General features: G+C 42.1%; 1 protein-coding gene across 4 annotated transcripts in view; it reads left to right on the forward strand.

The window, feature by feature from the left end:
* INF2 (inverted formin 2) overlaps positions 1-25977 on the forward strand; it is a 303640-nt gene that overhangs the window by 109003 nt on the left and 168660 nt on the right. For 3 of the 4 annotated variants that reach the window (XM_069207311.1, XM_069207313.1, XM_069207314.1), the window contains exon 2: positions 24218-24626. In XM_069207311.1, coding sequence (XP_069063412.1) covers positions 24233-24626 — 394 coding nt within the window. In that variant the 5' untranslated portion in view covers positions 24218-24232. Of the gene's footprint in view, positions 1-6488; positions 6583-24217; positions 24627-25977 lie in introns of those variants that run through there. The other variant, XM_069207312.1, reaches the window with a different exon arrangement.

Below are 25977 nucleotides of genomic sequence, written 5' to 3' on the forward strand. Positions count from 1 at the left end.
GGTAAGCGTTCTTCGCGGTCCATAAACTTCAAAGACCAAGCTGTGTGATGTGTGTGGCATGTTGCTTCTTAGACTCATTATAATAGGGTCTCTGTATTTTTGGAGCCCTTAGCGAACAAAGAGCAGTTTTAAAATGTGTTTTCTTATGGTACGAACGTAATTTAGAGGTGGCCAGAGGTCACATTAGTGACAAGAACACAGGAGCAGTTCTCCCTTACGGCACTGCGGCTCCACTCTCCTTCTTTTATACCGATTTTTTTTTTAAATACTAGGGAATAATAAATTATTATTCACTTTCAGTATATTAAAAACTGAGCTTCAGGAGTCGGAACAGGACCTTCACTGGCAGCTCAGGTAAGCTAAAATCAAATTATTTTACATTTCATAGTGTGTGTTCTAGTGGAAGGGTATCAGAGGAAGAATGTGTGTGTGTGTCTGTGTGTGTGTGTGTAAGCATGTTTGGCTGTGTGTGTGAGCTGGAGTGATAGGTAAAGAATGAGAAGGGAGGCTGGGTGTAGCGCAGAGAGATGAGCGAGGAGCAGTGCGCAAAGGTGCCTTTGAAAGTGGGCGGTAGGTCACTTTGACGGTCACTTGCAGGTCAGCATGGCCACTTTGGTGGGTGGTTCTGGTGGTGTTGAAAGTCCCTCGACTGGGGCTTCCTCCTTGTCCTTTTTGAGTCCGAAGTGCACTTTTCTTCTTTGTGTGCGATGTTGAGAGACCAGTACCACAGGGTATTGCATGATTCAGCCACTGGAACTTGCAGTGCCACCAAACTTGGCACTGGTGCAGGGTTTGTCCTCTGGGTCTGTCGGGCAAAATTTGGTCTGGCTTTGTCATCCGGTTCCTTGGTCAGCAGCCAGTCAGTGAACAGGACTTCACTAGTCTTTGGGTCTTTGTTGCAAAAGAGTGATGCTTTCACTCTGGAGGGAGATCTTTGGCAATTTTCAGAAGTGTGGAGGTGCTCTGAGGATTTCTACAGTCCATCTAAGGTCCAAACAACACGTCAGTGGTGATTGTCGAGCCCTGGGTCCAGCAGGCAGGGCTTGGTGCCTTTTTCTTTGTGCTGCAAGAGTGCAGTTCTCGAGCCTTGGGTCTTCTTTGTTGCTGGTCTTCTTGTGTCTTTGGAATCTGATCTGCAGGTTTAGGGGTATCTACTAAATAATGCATTTAGTGGGCATTTAGGGGAGTCCCTACTAGTGACCAATGGGTCATCTACCTTAGGGTGGCTACACCCACTATGTGATCACTTCCTGTGGGCAGAGGTCACTTCCCTATCCTGATAGGCAATTTGCTACCATGCAAAATGGAGGGATATGAAAATGAAACTGCGCATGCAACACCTTATGGGTTGGCCACTCCTCCTGTCCTTTGTGCATTTTCCCATCGTTGCCCCTGCCAAAATGCTGGTACCAGTTTGGATGTATCTTTCTGCGTTGTTTGATACCAAACAACCCAGGGTGAAGCCTGGCCATCATGTAGCCGTGAAGCTAGTACTGACCAGAGTCCAGCACCTGCATGTAAAATTGATGCTCTGTTCACTATGTCCCAGGTTTGGTAAAGACACAGTAGGGGCATATTGCTAATGCATATATGCCCACACATGCAGCATAGTACACCCAACCTTAGGACTGAAAGGCCTGCCAGAGGGGTGACATACCTCTTTTGCATGCAGTTTGTAGTGAACAGGTCACGCAGGCTGTGTGCAGTGTCAGTTTTGCATTTTAAGGTAGAACCAGGACTCTCAGCCTGCAATGGCAGTGCTGAGTGCACTTGGATGCATGGTTCCTGATGGTGGTACAAATTGTGCTGCTGCCCCAGGGGCCTACCCTTAGTACCCCATGCCCTGGGTACCAAAGTACCCTTTACTAGGGACTTATAGTGTCAGCTAAAGGTGTTGACAATATTTTTATTCATTTTAGGACACGGGGCCTGGTTATCAGGTACCTAGTGCACTCCAATCCAAATTGCATTCAGAAGCCAGGCAAAAAGTGGGGGGCTACTGCAAGAAGGGGCCACTTTCCCAAAGTGCAACACACTTATTTAATATATTTTACTAGTTCCAGTGGACCATGATAATTCAAGAGCAGCTGTTATTTACAACTGATTCATTCTGTTTCTTAGGTCGAGTGTAAGCGTGCAACCTCTTGTATACTTTTGAGTATACTTCTTCTGTGGGGTTCCAGCTATTTCATTCATTAGTTTCAGTGTCATTAAAAAAACCTTGCTTGCCAGTGGTCAGTTATACCTCATTGTCCCTCCTTCTTCTGTGTGGGAGCACGGACAAAGTACTGTATAATTATGCTTTCATCCTGTTGATCTGGTCTGTTGTGGACTTTTTTTTTACTTTGTTTCCTGGTCCTGTCCGAGAAGCCTCCCTTTTCATTTTCAGAGCATTTTTCCTCTGAGCTTAGCTGTAAAGAAGACTATAAATCAGACTGTTATCTTGGTCACATTTGGTCTTTGTGGGTTCTCTGCACCTTCTCTCAGCTGCCTAGCTCCTGCCCGTCCTTGGCTTGGATTTTATTTACCAAGTGTGCCTCCCTGTGTGCTGAGAGCAAGGACGGAGGATCACTTGTACTTGCTTATAGCCTAGGCACCCAGCTCTTCTAGGGCTCCACAATCCCACTTCTGTTCCATACTTGGATCCCACTCACAGCTCCATCAATGCATCTCAGTTCACACACTCCAAGTCCTCAGCTGTACCAGTGCCAGGAACCCCACACACGCTGTCTGCCACAGAACATCAGTTCTTGCAGTCAGTACACTCTGCTGCTCCAGTACTGGGACCTCCGGTGCAGCTCCATCAGTGCACCGCGGTTCACACACTCCGAGGCCTCAGCCGTGCCAGTGCCAGGAACCCCACACATGTTGTCTGCCAGGGAACCTCAGCTCATGCAGCCAGTACACTTTGCTGCTCCAGTACTGGGACCTTGGGCACAGCTCTATCAGTGCACCTCAGTTCACACACTCCAGGTCCTCAACTGTGTCAGTGCCAGGAAACCCACACAGTACACTCTGCTGCTCCAGTACTGGGACCCAAGGTGCAGCTCCATCAGTGCACCGCAGTTTACACACTCCAAGCCCTCAGCTGTGCCAGGATCCCCACACATGCTGTCTGCCAGAGCATCTCAGTTCCTGCAGTCAGTACACTCTAATGTTCCAGTACTGGGACCTTGGGTGCAGCTCCATCAGTGAACCTCATTTCACACACTTCAAGCCCCTCAGCCGTGCCAGAACCCTAGAACACACTCTGACAGAGTGCCTCAGTTCTCATAATCAGCACACACTTCTGTTCCAGTACTGGGACCTCGAGCACAGCTCCATCAGTGCACCTCGGTTCACACACTCCAAGCCCCTCAGCCGTGCCAGTGCCAGAACCTCACACAGTTCTACCCCGGTAAGGTCACCTCCTTTTCTGTACTGGGACCCTGCTCACATGCAGCTCCATTACAGCAGTTCAATTCTAATATTCAGTCCCACAGCCAAGCCACTACTGGTTCCAAAAGAAAAAAACACAGCTCAGCCAGTGCACCTCAAGTCTAACATCCAAAGCCTCTGTTGATGGGAACTACCACAGCTCCACCAGACTCCATCAATTCTAACATTCAGTGCACATTTCTTTTTAGTACTAAAGCTCACTCACACGCCCTTCAGGACTCCTTGCTTTTCTGGTTCATAGGCAATGGAACTCCCATACTTGGCCCCACTCACAGCTTCACCAGAGCACCTCCAGGTTAACACTCAGTAACTCTGGCACGATAATACTTGTTCCACACATACCCTCATTAACATACCTAACTTCTGACCTTATGTGCCCTTTACTATTCCAGTGCTGCAGACCACATACAACTCTGTCAGGGCACCTCAGCCCTAACCCGCAACGCATTATTCCAATACCAGGAATTCACGACACTCTGTTTCTCATCCCTCACCCGCTGCCTTTCTGTTATTCCAGCACTAGGCCAGGACACAGCTCTGTCCATACCCCCAATCCTGATCTGAAGTGCTTCAATATTGCTGGATTGGGGTTCACACACAACTCTGCTAATGCACCTCCTGCTGTTCTGCAGTTCCCCCTGCTGTTCCACACTCTGACTTCTCTTGGAGAGCCAATTAAATCTATTATTAGCTGAAATCTTTATTTCAGAGGGTCTGTTTCACCTATCTCACTCCATTCTTTCCTTTACTCTGTTTACTCTCAATGCTTTCTTTCTCCCCCACTTTCTCTTTCCAGCTCTTAAAATCCACTTGTTAACAATTTCACTCTTTCTTTCAAATGTTTACTTCTACTTTTCTCCCTTTGTTTCTTCACCTCTCCCTCTTGTTACCTCCTCTTTCAAACTTGCAAAAACTTGGTTATTTCTTTCCTTGTTTCATTCCTCTTCTTTTCTTCATCAGGAGTTCATTCTTTCCCTATTTTTTCTCTTCCCTTCATTCTTTCTTTGTCTTTTTTATTTGCTCTTTCCTTTGACTCGGTATGCGGCCTTTTACTTTTTTTTAGATCTTCCATCCTTTCTCTGGTGTTTTTCTTACCTTTATCTGTCAATTCATGCTTTACTATAAATCCCTCTTTTTCCTGTCTGTACGACTGTTGGGACCTGAAGTGTCAAAGTGGTTTTCCCATTCTGTGCCTGTGGAAAATCCGTCAGTACATACATGCCCTGGTTCTTTTGCTGCTTGTTCCTCTCACCAGCTTCCTTTTTTCTTCTAATGTTCATTTTTCTTTTTTTTTTTCTCACTTCTTTCATTATTTTTTCCTCTTTTTCTGTTGTTCGCTAGCTTCCTTCCCTTTTTGCTTTTGTCTCACACATTTGCTCTATTTCTTCTCTTAAATAGTGTTTTCATTTTCTCGCTTTCTTTCCCTTCTTTCCTTTATTTCTTTGCAGCCCCTTCTCTTTCTTCTATTTATCTGTTGTATTCCTTTCACTTCTCTTTTTCTGCTCATCCACTTTCTCTCCTGAGGCCTAGTTATCAAAGTAGCAACAAGTGCAGTGGCACCGGGCCCAGAGACCTATGGACTTCACTCAACTCTAATTACTGTTGTATGTTCCTACCAAAATTGAAGTCAACCATTTTCCTTTCTTACTCCAGGGCCCATGACACCGTTACTAAGCCACATGCCCTCTCCATCTTTACTCCTAACTCCCTCCTTCCTTTTACCCCCCAATTATCCCAAATTATATTTTTGGCATGGTGTTTTGAACATTACACTTTAATGCAAAAAGTTTATTTGTGATAACGTTTTATATGATAATTGTATATATTTTAAGATAGAGGAAGAAGGTACATGGAAGTGCTTTAGTTAAATGCTGGGCCACTGGAATTATATGTCAGGAAAAGACAAACTTATGAGGCAGGGTTGACCAATTTATGTGGTAAGAAAAGTCCAGTTCAGAATTTACAATGCCAATAGCTCTAACTCAAGAAAATGCAAGACCTATTGTATTGCAAATGCTTGTTTCCTGTGTACTTGCTTCAGAGTATTCCTATCTCCATCCGAATAATTGTCCAAAAATACTGCATTTGCAACACATGTAATGTTATAGGCTAACCAATAACATGAAGGCAAGAGTTTGACCATATCAGAGCCCACATCTGTCCTAGATTGAGTGCAAGTTTGAAAGCCATTTGTGCTTGGTCTGAGATGAAATGATATTTATCTTCCACCAGTGTTAAAGCAGACTTATACCATTTTTATCTAAAATCAAAGTTTGGATTCTTGAACACCTTTGTTATTTCTGGTCTTGACATACAGAGGCACAGTTTCGAATGTGGTTCCTCCCTGCTGGGCCACTGGAATAATGTGATTCTCCGGCTGCTGCGTTTTCCACATAATTGTGGATTTGACCCACAATGTTTCCTCTACTGTACAATTTGTTTACTTTAACAAAAAATTGTCCCTATTTCAAACGGATCTAGGGTTACTAAAAAATCAGGGACAGGTGTTGCAGCGCAGTAGAAGGTCTTTTGCAAAGGTTGACTTTTCCCCTTTCAGTTGCTTATTTCTATAGTGGGTGTTAAACTGGAACTAATGAGGAGAAAACCTTACCCAAGCAGTGTTTAATCTGTGTCAAAATGTCAAATAACAATATCACAAAATGTGCCGCATTACACCGTATATCGTTACTGTTCTTGTTGCATATTTTGGTCTCCCCTTTCCTATAATTGCAGGGGCCCTGCACATACATTGGTACTGGTTTGAACCTGATGATGTCACTCTTTGACAGAGCAGTCTAAGTGGCACGTATCTTTTCCAGCACCGTTCTGTCACCATGCTTCAAAGACATCCGGTTATGTGCCACGCAACAGCCTTACATTGCAAAGAGTACGGTTGCGTTGAGTTGATTGTCCATCCCACCACCAACCATATCACAGGGAAATCATGTTTCTAGTCTCCGTACTTCATTGAACAAACCATAGAATTCTGGGATTTGTAGTCTTGATCTTGCTTAAATGAGCATTTCGATTAACACGTGTGAGCACAATGATCTGTTAAACGAGACAGACAGATCGAAGTATCGTATCTTGGTGACATGGAGCGAGCTGGTACCCCTGTGGCTACCTGCCACCCTCAAGTCTCCGGTAAGTTGCGTAACAGCTATGGTTCCTGAATACGTACTGAACTATTCAATTAATTAACTACAGCTCGATTTAAATGTAGTCCCTCCAAGGTAAATACAAATCAGCCCCCATTATTTAATAACACCTGTTATTTACATCACTAAAGAACCGAAAGCACTGCCGTATTAACTAGTAAACAAAAAACAAGCTGTTACAAATTTGTTAAGCAAATTAGTCATTTGGGTGCATCTGGCCCTAAAAATCCCTAATCACTAACAGACAGTGCTTGAAATGGAAAAATAACAGTGCAGGTGCTCTACTCTATAGTATCTGCTTGTTTCTGAGAAGTGCCGGTACTCTCTAATTAAAAGTATTACGTTTTTCCCAAGAAGTGCAAGTATTATCCCTCTCAAAATAAAAAAAGTGGCGGTACTCAGTACCGGGCAGTACTTGCCCATTTAAAGCACTGCTAACAGAATTATGTCTAGACAGGCAGCAAATTATCATAGCTGGGCGGCCTCGCGTCATGTGTGACATATTCAGCCAATCCTGATATATTTTTTTTAGCTCCCCTGCTTTCGCCTTCTAGTTCCAGAGTCAATGTAACGATGGTCACGACACAGCGACTGCGTCGCTACAGATAACCTAGCGGCGTTTAATGAATTTACCATTCAGCCGATTTTTAAATGTTTCACGTAAAGCACGTTCGGGGCCAGAAGAGAGAGACATATCGAAAGAAGCCCGTTTTACTTACAAAAATGCGTCATGTTTATGTGGAAACGGTACCAATAACATTAGCATGAATTCAGTCAGGCGTGCATTTAACATCAGCAAATCTGATACGTTCATAAAACCACTAGCGGTCAGTCACGCATTTGTGACAACAGCGCTTTACGATATTTTCTGAGCCCATTCTTACAATGTGCAAAACAAAACTGCATTTCTCAAAATGCAACTCGCTGTTGACTCAAAGACCAGGACAGGAGCCATGGCATGTTAGTCAGGCCTCAAACTGCAAGCTCTATATGAAAATGCGTCTTCCAGGCTAGAAGCTTGCTCTGCATTATAGAACTTGTAGTCTTCTTTAGGCAGTTATGAAGCAGGGCAACAATTCCCAAAATGCAAAGTGTACCGGATGAGCTACTAACAGAAGTAGGTGGGGTCTCTTTTGACACCCGGACACTAGGAAGTCTTTTGTGGATTTCTCACAATAGGGTTTTGAAAACGCTATAAGACGAGAGATATTTTCGACGTATTTTGTTGCAGAAAGGCAGTATAATGCAGTAAGTATACGCTCTGGTCGTTCTACACCACCGAGTCAAGGAAAGAACGCAGCGCGTTGTGGCAAACAATTTTTTGCAAGAAGAGTGGTTATGACCGGAAAAAAACAATTCTTCACCCTGGAGTTAAATCGATTGTGCAGCTCCGTGTAATTCAGAAATACGCAGGAACAGTTCAGAAAACAATCCAACACTTGTGCCTTTCCAAATAAAGACAAAACTGCATTTTCCTCCTCTCAGTATGACCTTTCCCACTTGGCAAGAAAATACAACATTTAGGAGGGGCACTAAAATTCCAACAGCAGCCTGTGATGTACTTCACAGAGGTTCTTCTGCTGAGAGCTTCACTCCAGTCCGTCAGGGCATGAGAGGTACTGTTTCTCAATATGAAAGTGGTGCATTGATGTGCTTTACGTATGTTCTTATGGTCCAAATTAATGTTTGGGCCAACGCTGCTTGAAAAGCAAGACTGCTCTTATACCTGAATCAAGGTGGACAGCTGAAACCCAAAATATTTGGACAGGAGTTTCCTGTAACAGTTTTAGGTGTATATGTTTTAAAGGACATAGCTTTAGAAAGTACTAGAAATGAAGTGTTTTACACAACTGTGAAACTATATTAAAAGGGTTCGGTTGGTTGAACGCTCACTGCTGAAACATGTAGTGATCTACAAGGCAAGAGTTTAACTTGACCAGGCCCGCAGAACCCTTAAGCTTCCAAATCCCATCCAAGAGAGTTTCAGTAAATCCAGGTTTTGTTCTTTTATTTACGTTCTGAGACTATAAAATCGGGATTACAAGTCCAAGAATGCAAAGAAAAACCTAGATTAGTTAAAATACTCACACATGAGCCCGGGGCATACTAAGCCTTTCATACTTCAAAGGACAATAAATTTAGCACCAGTTAAATGGGTAACTTGTTATTTTTGCGATTGCAAATAGAAGCAACATAATGTCATGTAATATATATCCTGCTGGCGGTCGCCAGCAGGTTGTTGTAGTGAGGACCTAATTTCCATTGAAAAAGTGTTTTTTAACTTGGCTATATCTTTGGAACCGTTTGACAAATCTTCACAAAATTTTCCATTAAAGTGTGCCAAGAATCTTGTTGTGCATGGAAAGTTTCTCTGAGTTGATCTGTCATGGGGCGGGGACGTCACAAACCAATACAGAAACCTGCCTTCCCCACTTTTAGAACCACTGATCCGACACTGCCCTTTCCCATACATTGGACAACAGAGAAAGTCATCCTCCAACATGGGTGTGTATACCAATAATGTAGTCAAGGTTTTGTGGAGGTCTGAGAGGATGCGGCTCCAGCCTGAAACCAGGGTTTATTGGTGGAAAGGGTACTTCTGTTACACTCCCTACCCCGAAAGGGCTGGTTGAGTTTACGGTGTCTGGCTGCCCCAAATGCCCTCTTATGACTAAAAAAATCTCTCTCTCCACCTTCTCTGGGACCATCAGCTTGTGGTCCTCAGCTGATTTCTTAATTATTTCCTCCAAAGGGGGGCAAAAGAGCTTAACACCAGAAAAGGGAATTTTCATCAATAATGCTTTTTGTGCAGCATCTGCTTTCCAAGATCTTAACCAAAATTAGTGTCTGTCCACTCTGGATGAACCTTCTGTGAATGCAGCCGCTCACAGTGAATCAAAAGAAATGTTTGACAACAGTCTAACCTGCTGTTCCATCATGGCTGGTGTAGGAGTATTGTCCTCCCCTTCATCCATCAACTCCTCAAGAGACTGAAGATCTTTCATCAGTGACTGAACAACATAGGATGAATATGCTGCCTAATAGCAAAATTAGATGTGACAAAGAGAGGTTTTACAGCCACATCCACCCTCTTATTTACAAATTTGCTGGAGCCGCATCCTCAGAAATGATAGTCCCAAAGGACGCCAACCCTGCCATCAAAGACTCCACCGTGATGGATGCCAGAAACTTTTCAGCAAACTCCTGCAGTGGTTACCTCTTTGCTAAAAATATAGGAAAGGTATGCTTCTCATCCTCTTTCTGTTCGTTCTCTATAACTTTCTTAACTGAAGAATGGAGTGGCAAGGATTCAGGCTCTTTTCTTTGATATTGGAAGAAAATATCTTCACTCTCCTCCTGTGCAACCAAGCCTGGAAACTCGATATTGTTCATAATATATTGCAGGACCTCTTTCAATTCTAATTCTTGTCCTTTCACATATCTCCCTTTTTCTTTCATCCTCCTCTGGATCAGATTCAGCAGGGGCCAAAGTCTCCAAACAGGCCTCTTAGGAGACGTTGCCTCCCTTTCTTGAAAAGCAGCAGCTGCTGCTGCTTGGATCATTTGCTGTATCACAGCCAAAGAAGGAACTGTTTCTTTCGCCCCAAGTTCCTTCACATTGTGGGTCTTCTTGGTAGCTTTGCCTCCAGTCTCTATACTGAGCAGTGAAACCAGCCACTGGAAGCAGGAACTTCCCACTTTTATTGTTGTTAGGAGATTCCTCATGATGATAACAGAAGTGTCATAATCTCCTAGCAACCACACCAACACACAACCAAGATCTCTTGCTGAGGCGTCAGAGGCCATACAATAGCATACCCACTGACACACGATAAATCAAAGTTCCTTTCGAGTGCTAGCACATATCAAACAGCAATCTCCAATCAAGCACCCTCCTCCTATACTGGAACTGCCCAAATGTGCTCTTTCGTGCAGAGCGCTTCACTGCAGCAGTCTGTCAGCGCTTATGGGGAGGCAGAAACACTTGGAGCCTGTTCCCAGCCTCAAGAGGTAGAATAGACTCCACCCCCCCCCCACCCACTCACTCCCGGTCCCCTAAACAGGACCTCAGAGCAGGTAACGGGAAAGCATGACATGTACCTAAGCAATGAAGCGGCTGAAAACCATCTCTTGACTGGCCCTGCCAAAGATAAACATTAAAATACCTTCAAGGCAAAGTGCAGGGTCTGCTAATGCTAGACCTCAAACCAGGTGGGCATAATGAGTCTGCTAAAGCCAGAATTCTGCCGTAAGACACTTGACTGCAAACTTGTTTAAAGAAACACTTGCCTCAAAGTTTCACACACACTAAAAAAAACAGGATGTGAATGGGGTTAACTTCCTTTTTATATAATGAAGGGGAAGTCAGCCATATTGGAAGAATGGGAAGGTAGTTTGCTAACATTTGACTTTTGAGTTTCTGTCAGGGAGGCTAAAGCCCATTGAGTAAATACTGGGGTGAGCAAGACTGACGTGGAAGTAATGAAAGAGAAGGGAAGTTCAATACAATATTTTTCACCAGGGTAGATGCCACTGTGAAGCGGTGCAGTAACAAATTATTCACATGGGTAGGTGCTGTGGACAGCAGTAATAGCAGAGCTCACGTATTCCAGGGTCACGTGTGACTAGCTAGTTAATCCATTCATGGTTTATTGTTGGAATCTGAGGTCCTTTTCAACAGTTCATCCTTCATGTACATGGGAACTTTTGGAATATTAAAATACATGTGTCATATGAATAGATGTTGCTGCGGAGTGATACAATAATGCATGTATGGCCAAGTACTCTGCAAGGGTGCAATATCACATACTTCATTTAAGGTTTTGGGATGAAAGCATGTCACCAAGGATGTCATGCTCCAATTCTTGGCTTTTATTTTCCGAATCATCGTTTTCAGGTACGAAGGTGAACCAGGTCTACATCTCCCGGAATGCATGTTTCTGGGTGCGCTTGAGGCGTGGAGCATTACTGATGGGCGTAAACATTGACAAATTTCACTTGAGATGATGTTGGAAGGCACAGAATCTCAAAAGTGTTACAATTCAATCTTTAGTGCACAGAGCATTTTTCTTTTATTAAACTGCCACTGACTTGCTGGGCTGTTGTGCTATTCCGTGTTGGAAAAGTTCCCAGTGCTTTAGTTCTAGGCTTAACTTTTGATAATACTTCTAATTCTATAACCCAGCTGAATCAACTGGGACCGATGAAGAGCAAAACTTCAACAGTGCACTCAGTTATCTAATACTATGCACTCATGACTGTCGAATTCCCCTTATCCCAGCACTCCATTTTTCTAGTCATAGGTTTTTTTATGTAGCAAATTAATGCAGTCTCTTTTAAAAAAAAAAAATTGAATTTTCAGATACAACAAGAGCATGTTCCTCGTAAACGCCCCCAATCCCTCAACAGTGGAGAAACTCTGCAACAATCGGCACCATTCCAGCTGCTGAATCTATTGTAGCATAGTAGACCCCTACTATTAGATTAGGGTAGCCATCCTTCACCATTGAGACATCATAAGTAATTGGGTCTCCCCACTTCCGTCCCCCCCTTATATTTGTCTATGCCAGATATCTGGCTTCTCCCCCCTTTCCGCTCCAGCTTTCACCTGTCGAGTCTTCATCAGGGCTTCCCATGCCCCCCAGATTTCCATGAAATTGTTAGGCTCGTGTCTTATAAACGTGCTCCTCTGCCTGCATGCACCAGTGCATGTTTGCTTCCCATTCGTCTAATTTTGGGGTGACAGAGCTGTTAATTTCTATATTATGTCTCTCTTGGCAATCATTATAGTGATGTTGCAAAAAAAAAAAAGTGCATAGTTATCTAGTGATTGTTCCCCCCCATATGCCATGTTTATCAGTTAGGTGCAATGGGCAGGGGTGTAATTAATGCATTCTCCACCTTGAGGTCTTGGCTCATTTTTATATGGCTGAAGTACTAAATGTATATTTAACTAATAATGACCAAAAGCAACCAGGGCAAACATGTTCAAACCAGCACCACACTGCAGGTGGCCACAACTAGAATGTGGTTATGGTGGCAGGTTGGGTCACAATAGCTCATCCAGCTCTGAAAGCAGCCCGAAGCCTGCAACCTGCTGCAAAAATTTGAAAGTGACGAATAGCCAGTCCCACTTATTGTGTGTGACTCCTATACTATTTCCTGGCATTTTAGCTCATCTCACATGAACACACAAGTGCACTTTAATAACTTTGACTTTGCAGCTTAACCATTGTAGCATGGGCTCTTTGTAAGGAAGGGTCCTGGCTGGTGTTTGACTGGTGAAATACAATATTAAGAAGGGCTGTATGATGGAACCACGCATGTGGCAACCACGCATGCCTGAACAACGCGGTCAGAACAACAACTGCGTTTCCACGCATGCGTTTACCACACATGCTTTTACAACGATTTTTTGTTGTAAAGGCATGTGTGGAAACAGCATACATGGTTGTTGCATGCCACCCCCACCCTAAAACCAGAAGTCTCCCGACCCCGCACCCTTGAAAACTACCCCATACTCTGGTCCATGGGCATGGAGCTCATCTGTTTTTTTTTTTTTTTGTTTTGTTTTTTTGCTTTTCATTGTGACTCCTATTATCCTGACTGTATAATGATTAAACCCAACTACACACTGGCATTCCTTGTTAAAGGACACTATGACAAGCAAGACACAAGGGGGGCCCATGGGTAAGAGAGAGGAGTGTGGATTTTTAGGGTTGCTTATAACACGTCAGTTTTCAAACTAACCAAGTTGTAACGCAGAGCAGTGCCTGTGATCTTGTCAGTGTGGACCTGTAAAAATCGAGGGTGAAATCCAACGGACACCTCACCAAACCCGACTGAAAACACCTGATGTAACACCTCCCCCAAACTATGCCCCTGAGCCTTAAACCGGATTTAGAAAGTTCTGTTTTCGAACATGGAGCTGCACATTTTTTAATTTGTGCTATGCGTACTTCCAATCAGCCTTTTGCTGTTGCTGACGTAGACGACTGCGCACAATGTTGTATTACAATATAACTCTAAAATCAATGAATTGAGATTAATATGAGGTGGTAGGATTGCACCAAATGTATACACATTTTAGGCAATTTGAAACAAGGGTCTGTGTGTGTTAAAGGAAAGAGCAAAATACACCCTTTTCGTTGGATTTCAATCGTTTATATTTTGGTGTCGAACCCCACCAGAATATTGAAGAAAGCCTGGTTGTTCAAAAGCCTGTTTTCATATGTCATTTTCTGGCAGTGGCTGGCACGTGACATAGATTCTTCCTGACATGGAGGGGCGTGGAGAGACGCAGCATAAACTGGGCCTTTGTTTTCTCATCAGAACATTCCGGGTTGCTAAGCCCTTCTTATTCAGGACTCAAACAAGAAAGATGCTGTGTGTTGGGCTTTCGTTCGCAGTGCATTCACTTATACATTTAGATAATTACAGTCTAACCTAACCCGAAGGCATCAGGTCCCATCACATGTGTAGCATCATAAAGCCAAACTAGAAAAAACACATAAAAGGGGACGCTGGTATATACGAGCACATAAGTGGGTGAACTAAGATCTAAACTTGAAGATTTTTTTACGTTGTACTGATGGTGAAGAAATTGAGCTACGAGGACTTATGTGGTTAGTACTCCTAGAATTGTCGGCTTGCTTTAGTGTTTCTTTTCTTCTTCTATTAGATACCCAAATGCACCAAAGATTCAGTGCACCAGTTTAAGGTAGCACTAACTGAAGTGACGCACGACTACAAAATGGTCCGTAATCTTCTCACAGAGTCAATCACGCTGCTTTACAGACCATGCAGCAAATGTTAAATTTGAGTGAACATGGAGAGGTAGACAGGTGAGAACATGGTGTTGGGAAATATGGTTTGATTAAAACCATCAGCAAGGCTGGTGTAGCTCCTGGGTGCAGAAATGCTCTGTAGTGGTGATTTAATTTTACTAGACAGGCTATAGCAAAGTGAACGTCTTCTGCCTTAACAAGATTTTGCTAGAGGCTTCCCTAAAATCTGAAACTGCAAGATGTATGTAATCAGGGTCAGGGCTGTCCCCTATACTAGCGCCATGAGGGGTCTCTTCACTCACTACATGGTTTTCAGCTCATAGCACAAAGAATGCTGGAGACCATAGATTCAGTCTTGCCGTTTGACATATTTCAAATAACCACCAGTATACTTAGTGCTGTGAACTGAAACACTAGGAATCCATCTATACTATCAAAGATACCTTTGGCAGCACAATGCATATTTGCTCCAGAAATATTAATAGACAAACACAGATTAATTTATTTAAAATGAATAGCAAAACAGTGAGCTTCTCGTTTTAGTCAAAGAAGGCTTGCAATGCCTCACCCTCACCCTTATTCTTCCAAACATTGGCTTGTGACTGCAGCTAGAAAAAAGTAAATTGATAAATGGACCACGGAGGGCAGATTTTACAGAGATTGTATGAAGTAAAATCTCTCATTAGTTTAAAAAAAAAGTCTCTGAAGTAGAACGACAGCCGTGCAGTCTTCAAAGTTGTCCTGTTCACTTATTTTACACTAACACATAAAAAACTCCAGATTACGAAAACTCTCCAACCAATTACATACAAATACACATTTGAAACCTAAGAATTTTCAAAATTGCAGAAAATGAACACGTGTTTGTAGTTCTAGTTCCTCAAAAACGACCTAATGAATGTATACCATATGAAAGCATTCCTTTGAGGAAAGTTCTCGCTTCATACCAAGTTTAGAGTAATTCAGTTCATTGGATTTCACTGTAGTGGAAATACGTTTTTGTGGCAGTTGAAATTAGGGATGGGTGGAACTTTTGGAGTTTTACTCTGCAGAATTCCGGGAAGTTACATAAAAACTCAGTGAGATTCTGTGGATTTCTGCCCACCCCTATCCAGAAGTTAAGTCAACAGGGGATCGGACGCATCTGCTGCAGAAATGTGTGCGCAGGCAGGTCACACATTCCTATCATAACCAGACAGCTCAGCATGTAAACGCATGTGCCTGTGGTGTGCGTCGGTGTTCACTAGTAAGGTAAGAAGCTCAAGTTGAGATGATGTCTTTGACTTTTATACCATAGATAAAAATTAGTAGTATTGTGTTGGTAACCGAAAAAAACCTGTTGTTTTCAGAAATGCGACACCACAATATTGTTCTGGATGTAGTATGTTTTAAATAGTTCTAATTATATTGTCTATACTGAACATCTATTGCGTACTTTGCTTTGACGTAATCATGAAGCATGAGAGGACTCTGCATTGCTAATCTTAACCAGAAGTTGAAACTCACGTCATAATGTGAACTCTGATGGGACTTACCCAAAATAAAAGATGGGATAATAAAAAATAAAAAAACAGCAGTGCAGCGATTATGTATTTCACTGTTCAATTTTGGATGTTCCAAACCAGATAAACACGCTTTGTAAAAGCAATGCAAACTGTATTTTTTACATAGGGCAAGCATGTAATATTAAACAGAGCTTGAAAAAACAAATTAAAGGCAAGTGACTGTTTGAATTCAGTTTTTGAAAAAAATGCATTAAAAATGCATGCTTATGTACATTAGTGTTATTGTAAAAATATTAGCTTGAAAATATTGGGATTGAAATATTCAAATTGAGATGTATTCGCTCAAACCTAAATGTCCGCATTTTTAAAATTTTAAAACTTTGACACAATGACAGTAAAGAAGTTAATGGGTGAGAGGTATAAACTGTCACCTTGCCACATCCCTGAGGCACCCACAGTATGATGGAGGGCGCTTTGTTTGACTCCACTAGGCTCCCTTGTAACGTGTCTGTCCCCAATATCTTCCTCTGCCCCATGTACTCTTCCTGGGTGCTAAGCCATATGTTGTCCACCAAGGGCTTACCCCCAGCTTTTCTGGTATGCTCTTCCCTGGCTCGGGCTGAGGGGTGGGACCAGCAGCTGGCGGACGGCACAGGGCAGGATGTGTCCACCATGCATAGGTGCTATTTGTAGAAGAGAGGGAAGGAGGTTGTGTTTGGAGACAGATGACCCTTCTTGGTGCTCAGAGGCCCCTCTTCCGGTACCAGCGAGGCTGTAGGAGAGCCCGGGGTGCCATTATGAGTTTTACAAAGGAAAGCGAAATGGCTAAAGGTGAAGCCTCTTCCTGCGCAGAGAGAGCAGCAGTGGCTCCCAGGAATTGAAGTCTAAGGAGTCAGCCCGCGCTGGCAATAGCAGTGCTGCTGATTAATTCCACCGGCAGAGTGGAGTGGTTGAATTTATTAGTAATTCCTTGTTACAAGAGTAAAGCTGTATTACTATATTCCTCCAATTCTGTGTGGCGGAATTAAAAATTCCACCCACCTCTAGTTAGAATTGGAAGCATTAACTTCTCTACAGAACATTTATTCCAAAATCTCCAAGATGAATGTGCTCAAAACCTGACATGCCGAAACATACTCAGTTTCAGGTTTTGATTAAAAAGTTTGTTGTCAGTTTTGCCAAATGTACCCAAAGTTATAGAAATCAGATCTAACCATAACTACATAGTAACTATCAGCAGTTTATTACACAAGGGTGGTCACCACCGTGTGACTATATTCATGTCAGAGCTTCCAGTGGAAGAACATGTTTTTGTTTTGCCAATACCTTTAGAGCTGTTCAACAAATCTTCACAAAACTTTCAAAAAAAATATTTATCCACCTTTCTGAAATGTTTCAGGGTAATCTGTCAAGGAGGCCTGAGAAAAATGGAGGGAGGGAGCCCCAAACATATTTTTTACCATTCAAATTCCCATAGCAATTTTAAGAAGCTTTTTTTTAGTAGCCTTCTTTAGTAGCTCTCAAATAACTCTAATTTAGGGTAGACCTCAATCTTATTGGCATTCACCACATTCTTTTACTACTAATCCCAATATCGGGACACATTCTCCCCTTCTCCTCCCCAATGCTCTGAACCCTCCTCCATGCATCCCCAGCAACATCAGTAACGGTCTCTACTTACCAATCATCACTGAACCACCATATGGCCTGCCCCCCCCCCTGCAATTTGCTTAGTGATTTTCCTGTAATGTCAGTTCTGACAATGGTAGTAATGTGATGTCACATGTTATGTGCTAAAATCAGTACTTTTAAAGCTATTTATTTGAATAACGAAGCAAATCAAATTAATCAGAAAGGTTGTTTGAGCAGTAGTTATTTCAGTTCTCTTTTTTTGTTTAACCTTTATGCTTTGTTATTATTGGGAGTCCTTTTGTATCATGGTGTTTTTGAAATAGCAAATTTTTGTAATTTAAAAAAGTCATTATTTTCATTCATCACTGCCTCCTTTTCGTCCTGCAAATCAATATAGTTTGAAATATATTAATTATTGCCCGCATTATTTGTTGTAGTTGAAATGATTAAATAGTATAAGTGCATAAATGATTCTTTTGGCAAAGCTTATGTAAATTGTGCATTTATGCAGACTTGAGTTCTTCTCTCCACATCCACTGATTGTTCTTTTCTGCTATCTGATAATTTAAGGGTGTGCTCATAGCGTGCACTCTGACATGCAGGTATGATTATGACACACCTTGTGAATGTGTAACAATATTCCACCCAAACTGGTTCGGCACACCTTGTCCTACAACTGCATTGTAAAACTACGGTAGACGCATGCAATATTTTAACCCTGAAACTCTCAGTTCTGTAAAGTATATATATTCTTTGACTACGTAACAACTTAGTTCATGGGTCGCTAGTATGCTGGGAGAGAGAATGGTTGACTTTGGAAAACATGACTGTGAACATAATGTTGATTTGAATAGCATCAGAATTTAAATGAAAAGATGGGTAATCAGAAATGCCAATTAAGATGGATCTTCACATGACTGATGCACAACAGGTGAAGCAATGTCTTTATTGCATGCCTGAGAAGGTACTTGGAGTGTTCCCCTCTGTCCTTTGCTAGCATTCATGCTAAAAGGAGCTGGCAAATGATTGGTGGCTCTTTCTACCTTCTCTCACTCCACAAATCTAAGGAGCCCATAGACTCAACATACCGAGACAATGTGAGATGAATAAGATGCCTCTTGATGACCATCTTCTGATATCTCCAATACCATCTGTCTGGCACCACAGGACGACTTTTGGAGCTGCCACAATCACATTTTCATATATTGTGTTAATGAAATAGCTGTCTTTTTTTTTTTTTTTTGAAATTCCACGCTAGTGTGGTATAGCAGACCTCTGAAGGCCAGTGTCATTGTCCCATCTAAGAAGCCATACAAATATCTCAGAACCTTCAGTGACATAGAGAAGACTAATGGGCTAGATACCAGAAATCATTGCAGTCTTCCGTATCGTCAGAAAGATAGTCTCCTGTATCCTCCTGCAACACTTTGTGGTGGGTCATTGCAGCCTTAACAGCATTTTGTCCTTTTTCTTTATACTGATATTGTCAATTGCTCTCACTAAGGGTCTGTACAAAGTTGGAACAAAATATGCCATAAATGGGTGTTCTGTTTCATCTACACTTACAGGTATAGGTAGTGACTTCTGTGAAATTTCAGGCAGCCTGGCTCCGTTTTTTATCAGCATGTATTGACTCCACAATTTGCATGCCATTATATGTGGATAGGAGAGATAAAAGTGTAGGGCGGGTACCACAGGCTTTATGGTTGTCAATATGGAAGCGTGGGCTGAGCTTTATGTTGGCAGTCAATGCCAGATGCCCTCACCTCAACTCCTGAAAGGGCTGGCATTCCTGCTTAGGGCAGCACTAACCTTCACCAGATTCCGCTCTTGCACTGAGAGATAAACATTTCCTCTTTTGGATACTCTGGCCACCAGTGCCAAGAGGCCTTTGACGGGTAGTTCTATGCCTCATAAATGCTGTTACTCACTAACTGACATTCCTAATGGCCACTCACCACTCTGTCATTGGAAGCTGTATCGTTTTTCCTCAACCCTTAGCCATGTTTGTGACCAAGTAAACTTCACCCATCCAATGGACTGCTCCATAGTTACAAGCTCCATCTCTGTCCCCAACATCCGCATTCAGTGTGAGACATCTGCTCCGAAAGGGCAAGGCGTTGTATTCACAAGACTGCTAAATCAGTCAAGGGCAAGTCATTAAATGCAAGCCAACTCGGTAGCTTGCCGTTCTCTGCTAGAATCCCTGGGATGGAAGAAAAAATAACCAAAGATCAGGGCTTGCCCACCCCCGCTCCTCGTTTATGCAAATTGCTAGTTGTATGTGTGTTTGTTATACAGTATACTGTTTTGATTGACAACTAATTTAATTGTAAGAAATATTCAGTATAGAAAACTAATGCTAGCTTCTGATTTATATTTCTATGCTTGTGTCCAAATAGCAGAATTTACATTTGTATATTGGAGTGATCATTTGTGCAAAGTTATCTGAAATAAAATTAAATTAATCATTGCTCAAAAACCCCAGCATGATATTCATGTGCTAAATTTGGTGAACATATTTGTTTGCAAGTGTAGCTAATTCTCCGAAGTAGAACCAACTAGGGGAGGTTGATTAAGAGCTAGTTCTTCATCTCATTGCAATTTTCAGAATCTGTGACCAAATGTCACAACTTTCTTTTGAATGCACAATTAGTTTACTCAGTTAGATTTTTTTTTAGTTGCATGTCAATTGGTCAAGGGTTTCCGAAGCGGCAGAGGAGGGTAAAAGGGAGTTATGCATTGGGTGCTGTAGGAGCTTTAATAATTTGGGGCTTCAGTGGGTGGCCATTGACAATGTTGAAAACACCCATAAACTAGTATGCATCTGGGTAGTGCTTGTCTCACTCTAACCAAACGTCTTCTAAATTTGCAGTTTCAGGGTACATAGAATTGTGCAGTTAACGTGGGGGAGTGTCCCTAAAATCCCATTTATTTGCTGGGTCAGATGCAGGCAGTTTGGGGAAGGATTCCTCCACATATGGGATTATTGCTACGTGGACAGAAAATGAGGTGGAGGGGTGTAAATGCACATTTCTTCTAAGTTCCTGCCTTTGGATTGTATCTACTGCTGTTAATCGCAGGTGGTGGGGTTCAGGAATATGGAAGTATGTCTAGATGTCTACAGACTTAAAAGGTGTAAAACAAGAATGCTTGAGTCTGGGAATTCCAAAAATGCTGAAAAGTGTGCAAAACAAAACTTTGGCTGCATACTATTCCTAATGTTTTCTGATTGCCTCATATATATTTGGCAATATGGTCCGCATTAAAAGTATTGTGGACTGGTACTACTGCAGGTTTTCCGTGGTAATATTGCTGCACCTGCTTACAAGCATTACCAGGTGGTATTTCTGCATTGGTAATACCCTATCTGGTACTACCACTTGCTTGGCCTATCAAAAATATCACTTGCTCGAAGTGGGTGGGATTTATGAGTGAATCGGAGCATAGAATTAGAGATGCATCTGATAAACGGTCAGTAGTACTGGTACCCACTTGTTTTCCCCATTCCAGAACTCAGACTTGTAATGACCAGTAAAAGAGAGGTAATACCACGTGACAGTAGAAAGACTAGACTTGGCATGACCACACTATTTTCCTGCCAACGTCTGATGAAACCCTGTGTGTAAATATCAGAAAATGCATGCTTTTGACTTTTGCACATTGGAAGCCTTTCTAAATTCTTTCAATGAGGCAATGAAGGTGTCGTCCTTCGCTACTAGCTGGAGTCTTTTTCCCTCGCTAAACAAGAAAACCTGTCACAAATTTGATCTTGTTTGTTTGAAGGAGGAATTCAGTTGACTCTCTCAATTTACTGCAGTACTATTTACTTTATTGGCAAAAGAAGATGAAGATTGAGTATTCAAACCCCTCTTTTATGGTCTGTATTGACAGTCCAACTGTGGCCAGACAATTATGTGAGCCTCACTAGAAAGCAATGTTTGCTTCGCTCACGTTTTGGGAGCTAGGAGTACTTGGGAAGAAGTTGTGTGCTTCCACAAAACAAGTGCTTCTCCTCCCCTGCAGCTGTGATCATTTTTATTTTTCCAGCTGACTGAGGTTGAACTTTCAGGGGGCAACACATGACACTGTAGTGTTGTAAATGTGTCTTAGATAACTAGATAATGTATTGTGTTTGTCTTTTTCTATTAGCAGCACAGATGAGAGGTGGGCAATCATTAACCTGCATGGATGTTAAGGTCTGGCTTGACAGTGCAACTGTCACCTAACATTTCAACCTACAGCATTATGATTATAAAGTTCTTTGCTTCCACACACACATGTATTCCTTCCCCTGCTTTTTACTTGTAATGCTTCACGTTTCCATACAAAATGCCTTTAACCCCAGACCTACTGACCTTGCCAATTCTTGTTTGGACCTGAAAGCAACTTATGAAAGATAGTTCTAAGAGTGTTCACATATTGAGAGCAACACATAGCACTTCTTTGGGTATGCAGATATAGGACCGTTTACCTTGGTCACAGTCATTTCTTTGAAATGTTAAATCCGGTGCAATTTGAAAGTAAGTCAAACCTACATTAACTTATCCAAATAAACTATTCTTGTTCCTGACTGCAACTTGGAGGCCAAAGGTGTTGGTCAAAGAAATGCAGATATTATGGACAGAGATGAGCCTTGTAACTGTGGGTTGGATTTTCTTCAGTCATAAGCATGGTAAAGGTCCAGTTGAAGCTGTATGCTGTGTCCAATGATTGGGTCTGGGGGTTGGCCCAGTGCTTAATTTGTGCTTTATTTTTGAGGGCCGGCGCTTATTCTTCTGCCTCAAGCATTTATTGCAAGCAAAAGACACATATGGAAAGACGGAGGAAGAGAAAAACGAAAAAGCGTCACAATGGGAGAAAGCAGAAAGCTGCAAGAGTGAGCTGAAGCGGCAGGGAGTGGCTTTAAATGGATTAAAGAGGCCCGAGATTGCTTCAAGATTACGCTGCCTCAGTATTTCGTGTTCGCACATTTAATTGCAGCAGCCACATGTTTAGGAGGTGGGCTTTGAGCACTGGCACGTTTTTATTTACAAATTAAGCACTGGGTTGGCCACTGAGAATGTTGGGAACACCCATAAAGTTAGTTCTTTGTTGACTTTCTTGTTGGCTTGTGCAGATGTGGTGTACACCCTCAAATATATTTTTTTACTAATGCAAAAAGGACTGTCGGCATTCACAGAAGTTAGTTTCACACTCATAACGGATTGTCCTTTCTTTGGTGAAAACCGGCCATGGCAAGGTTTAAATGCGAAAGAAGTTTGTGAACAACTGTTGGCAAAGCATCTTCCAAACTAGGGGCCTGATTACTACTTTGGAGGAGGTGTTAATCCGTCCCAAAAGTGACTGTAAAGTGACGGATATACCACCAGCCGTATTACGAGTCCATTATATCCTATGGAACTCATAATACGGCTGGTGGTATATCCGTCACTTTTGGGACGGATTAACACCTCCTCCAAAGTTGTAATCAGGCCCTATGTCTGTTCCATAGTGGGGAATAGAAGGGAACACCCCAAACAATTGGGTTTTTGGGGCAACGAATTCCTCCACGAAGAAAAGTGCTTTCTCCCATGGAATAAAAAGAAAAGGTCTGTAAATCTTTTTCCCCATTAAAAAATATAAGGGTATATTTTCACAAGTGAACGGGCATTCCCAGAATTATTTAAAGCTTACTCATGCAGAAACTGTGATAATCACCGGTTTCCAATTGTAACATAGAAAGGTTTTGTAAATTCAGAGCAGTCATTTATCAAACACATGAGATGTTGGAAACCTGCAGGCGCAAGCTTCCAACTGTTTTTAAGAATCACAATCCGTTTTTTGAGCGCATCTTAAAATGGCAGGTTGGTCACTTCCAAGGAGTTGGCGTGGTTGTGTCCTTGCCTCATGATATCAATTACATTCCCCTTTCAGTGGCTTGGACAAAGGCAGTGTCCTTTGAAGTACAAGGACCGCATCGGAATAGAGTTTGATCTTGGTACAAATGAGCTGTGCTGGGAACGTCTTCCTGAAGAAGGCCTTTATCAGGTGCCCGTCAGTTGGAGAAAATCCTTCAAAAGGACGTTGCATCTTGGTAGATTTTAATTCTTTCCACGGCAAAAGCTGCTGGTGTTACCGGAACCCTGGCTCCAGGCAGGCATGTAATATAACGTCCACTGGTGGTCATGAGTTTACTGTGCAATATCTGCTGGTACATGTAGTTCTTTGAAGCAATGAGTTAATTAATATGATGGTACTAAGCTGCAAATTCTTTGAGTCTAAACTTGATACACACTTTTGATTGCTCACAGTGTATCCTCTCCAGACAGAAGTACAAAATAAAAATACGTTGTTATACATTTACATATACATCTTAGGCCAAAACCGCAAACAGAGGATTAACCTTATCAACCCAAACCACAATGATGGCAGCTGCATGTATGGCGGTGTTTTAAACCGAAAGACAGTCTATCATTTTAATTGGATAAGCTTTCAAAATTAAAAATATCTAAACATAACGTCACCCCCTCACCATAGCTGGGAATTCTACCTATTGTGCCTTAAGTATGGCACTCAGTAATTGATGCTTGGTCACCAACTGTGTCATACCAATGGTACTCCTAAATGTAGCCTTCAGATACAATAAAAACACTAACTTTGGTGGTCCTCACATAATATTGCCATTTTGCCTCTAACTTTCTTTTCCTTTTTTCAGGAAATCTGTTCTAAGATGGCATTAAAGAAAGAGGGCTCACAGAAGAAATGGGAAGCACTGAAGGAGAAGATTGCTTCTCCACAAGCTGAGCAGATTGAGGGTAACCTAGAGAATGCTGATCCGGAGCTCTGCATCAGACTCTTGCAGATTCCGTCTGTCGTTAACTATTCTGCACTAAAGAAAAGACTTGAAGGATGTGATGAGATCTGGATGGTTCAGTTCTTGGAATTGAGTGGTCTGGATCTGCTTTTGGAAGCCCTAGACACATTATCTGGAAGAGGTGTGGCCAGGATCGCAGATGCTCTTCTTCAGCTCACATGTATCAACTGTGTAAGAGCTGTTATGAACTCCCGCAAAGGGATCAAATACATTGTGGCCAATGAAGGTTATGTGCGTAAACTGTCCCAAGGTAAGAACACATTTATTTATTTTCTCATGTTTGGTACTGTTAAGAATGTAGGAAATTGTTTTTTATGGAATGGTTTCTCGATTTGATTTGAAACTTTTAACTAGGCACTATCTAGCAAGATTTCTAGAAGGCTCTTGAAGCCAAGGAGAGTCAAACATTAGTTTAAAAATACTGTTGATATAGGAAAGCTATGCAATATTCAAAGCATGATCTAGCTCTAAACATCCAAAATAATTGCTTTTATGATCTGTGTCTCAGTTTTAGCCCATATTGAGCACCACAAGAAAATGGGTTTAAGCAAAAGCATGTCTTCCAGGTGAGTTAGCCCCACTTCCTTATGAATAATTGAGGATGGTGTTGAGGCGGGGATACACAAAAGACAGCTTAAAAAGGTGTCCTCCTAAACTTGGAGTGGACCACAAGACTCATAATCCCACGGACCTCTCTTGTTCATGGCAGCTGACAGTGCTCTGGCCTTATAGAAATAAATTGGTTCCTTGATAGGGTCGGCAGCCAAGTTTACAGGAAAACCTGAACACACCCTCACACTCATTCTACTCATTTTAGACTGAGTATTTTGCATGTGTTGAGACCATGCACTATTAGTAGAAAAAAGAACACTCAAATTAAAGAATTGACCTTTACAGTGGGAGTACCCTTAATGAAAAATGTCCTCCCCTTCTGGGTGTATTTCTCACAAGACATTGTAAATGTTTTAGTTGTATTAATCTTTAATTTACTGAACTTCATAAATTCAGCAAAGTTATCCAAAAGTCTTGTAGGGCCAACGGTGGTCCTAGACATCATGAACACATAGTAGGCATAAAAAAGCTCATGGACAAAACAACATGCAGCAAGTGGTGCATCGGCCTGCAGGTAGCATAGGGTGCCATCAACACAATTTATAAACTTGAAAATAAAAATGGGGCCAAAACACAATGCTGTCAGAAGATTGATATTTTCACACTGTTCCACTGTCCCCAGCCCCCGCTTTAATCCATACTGGCTTCTGACAGAATAGAATTATCAAAAGCCTACTTCTCCAGTCTCTGCAAAAGAAGCCTATGCAACAATTTCACAGACAAGTCCAGGAAGGAAATGGGGAGGTAACACTTCAGGTCAGACTTCGCCCCTTCTTAAAAATAGGCACAATGATGGAATTAGCCCAGCTAAAAGGTATTATACCTATTGCCGCTGCATTAGACACAAGTCAGGATGGGTCCCCATAGCTTACTCAAATCTTTAAAAGTATCAATTGGCACCTGTCCGGCCCAGGAGCTTTACCCCTAGCACAGCCGACCAAAGCTCAAATTAACTCATCCAAAGTAAATGCAAGGAGTCTGCTGCTAAT

This window comes from Pleurodeles waltl, chromosome 9 (assembly GCF_031143425.1).
Source record: "Pleurodeles waltl isolate 20211129_DDA chromosome 9, aPleWal1.hap1.20221129, whole genome shotgun sequence".
Classification (NCBI taxonomy): domain Eukaryota; kingdom Metazoa; phylum Chordata; class Amphibia; order Caudata; family Salamandridae; genus Pleurodeles; species Pleurodeles waltl.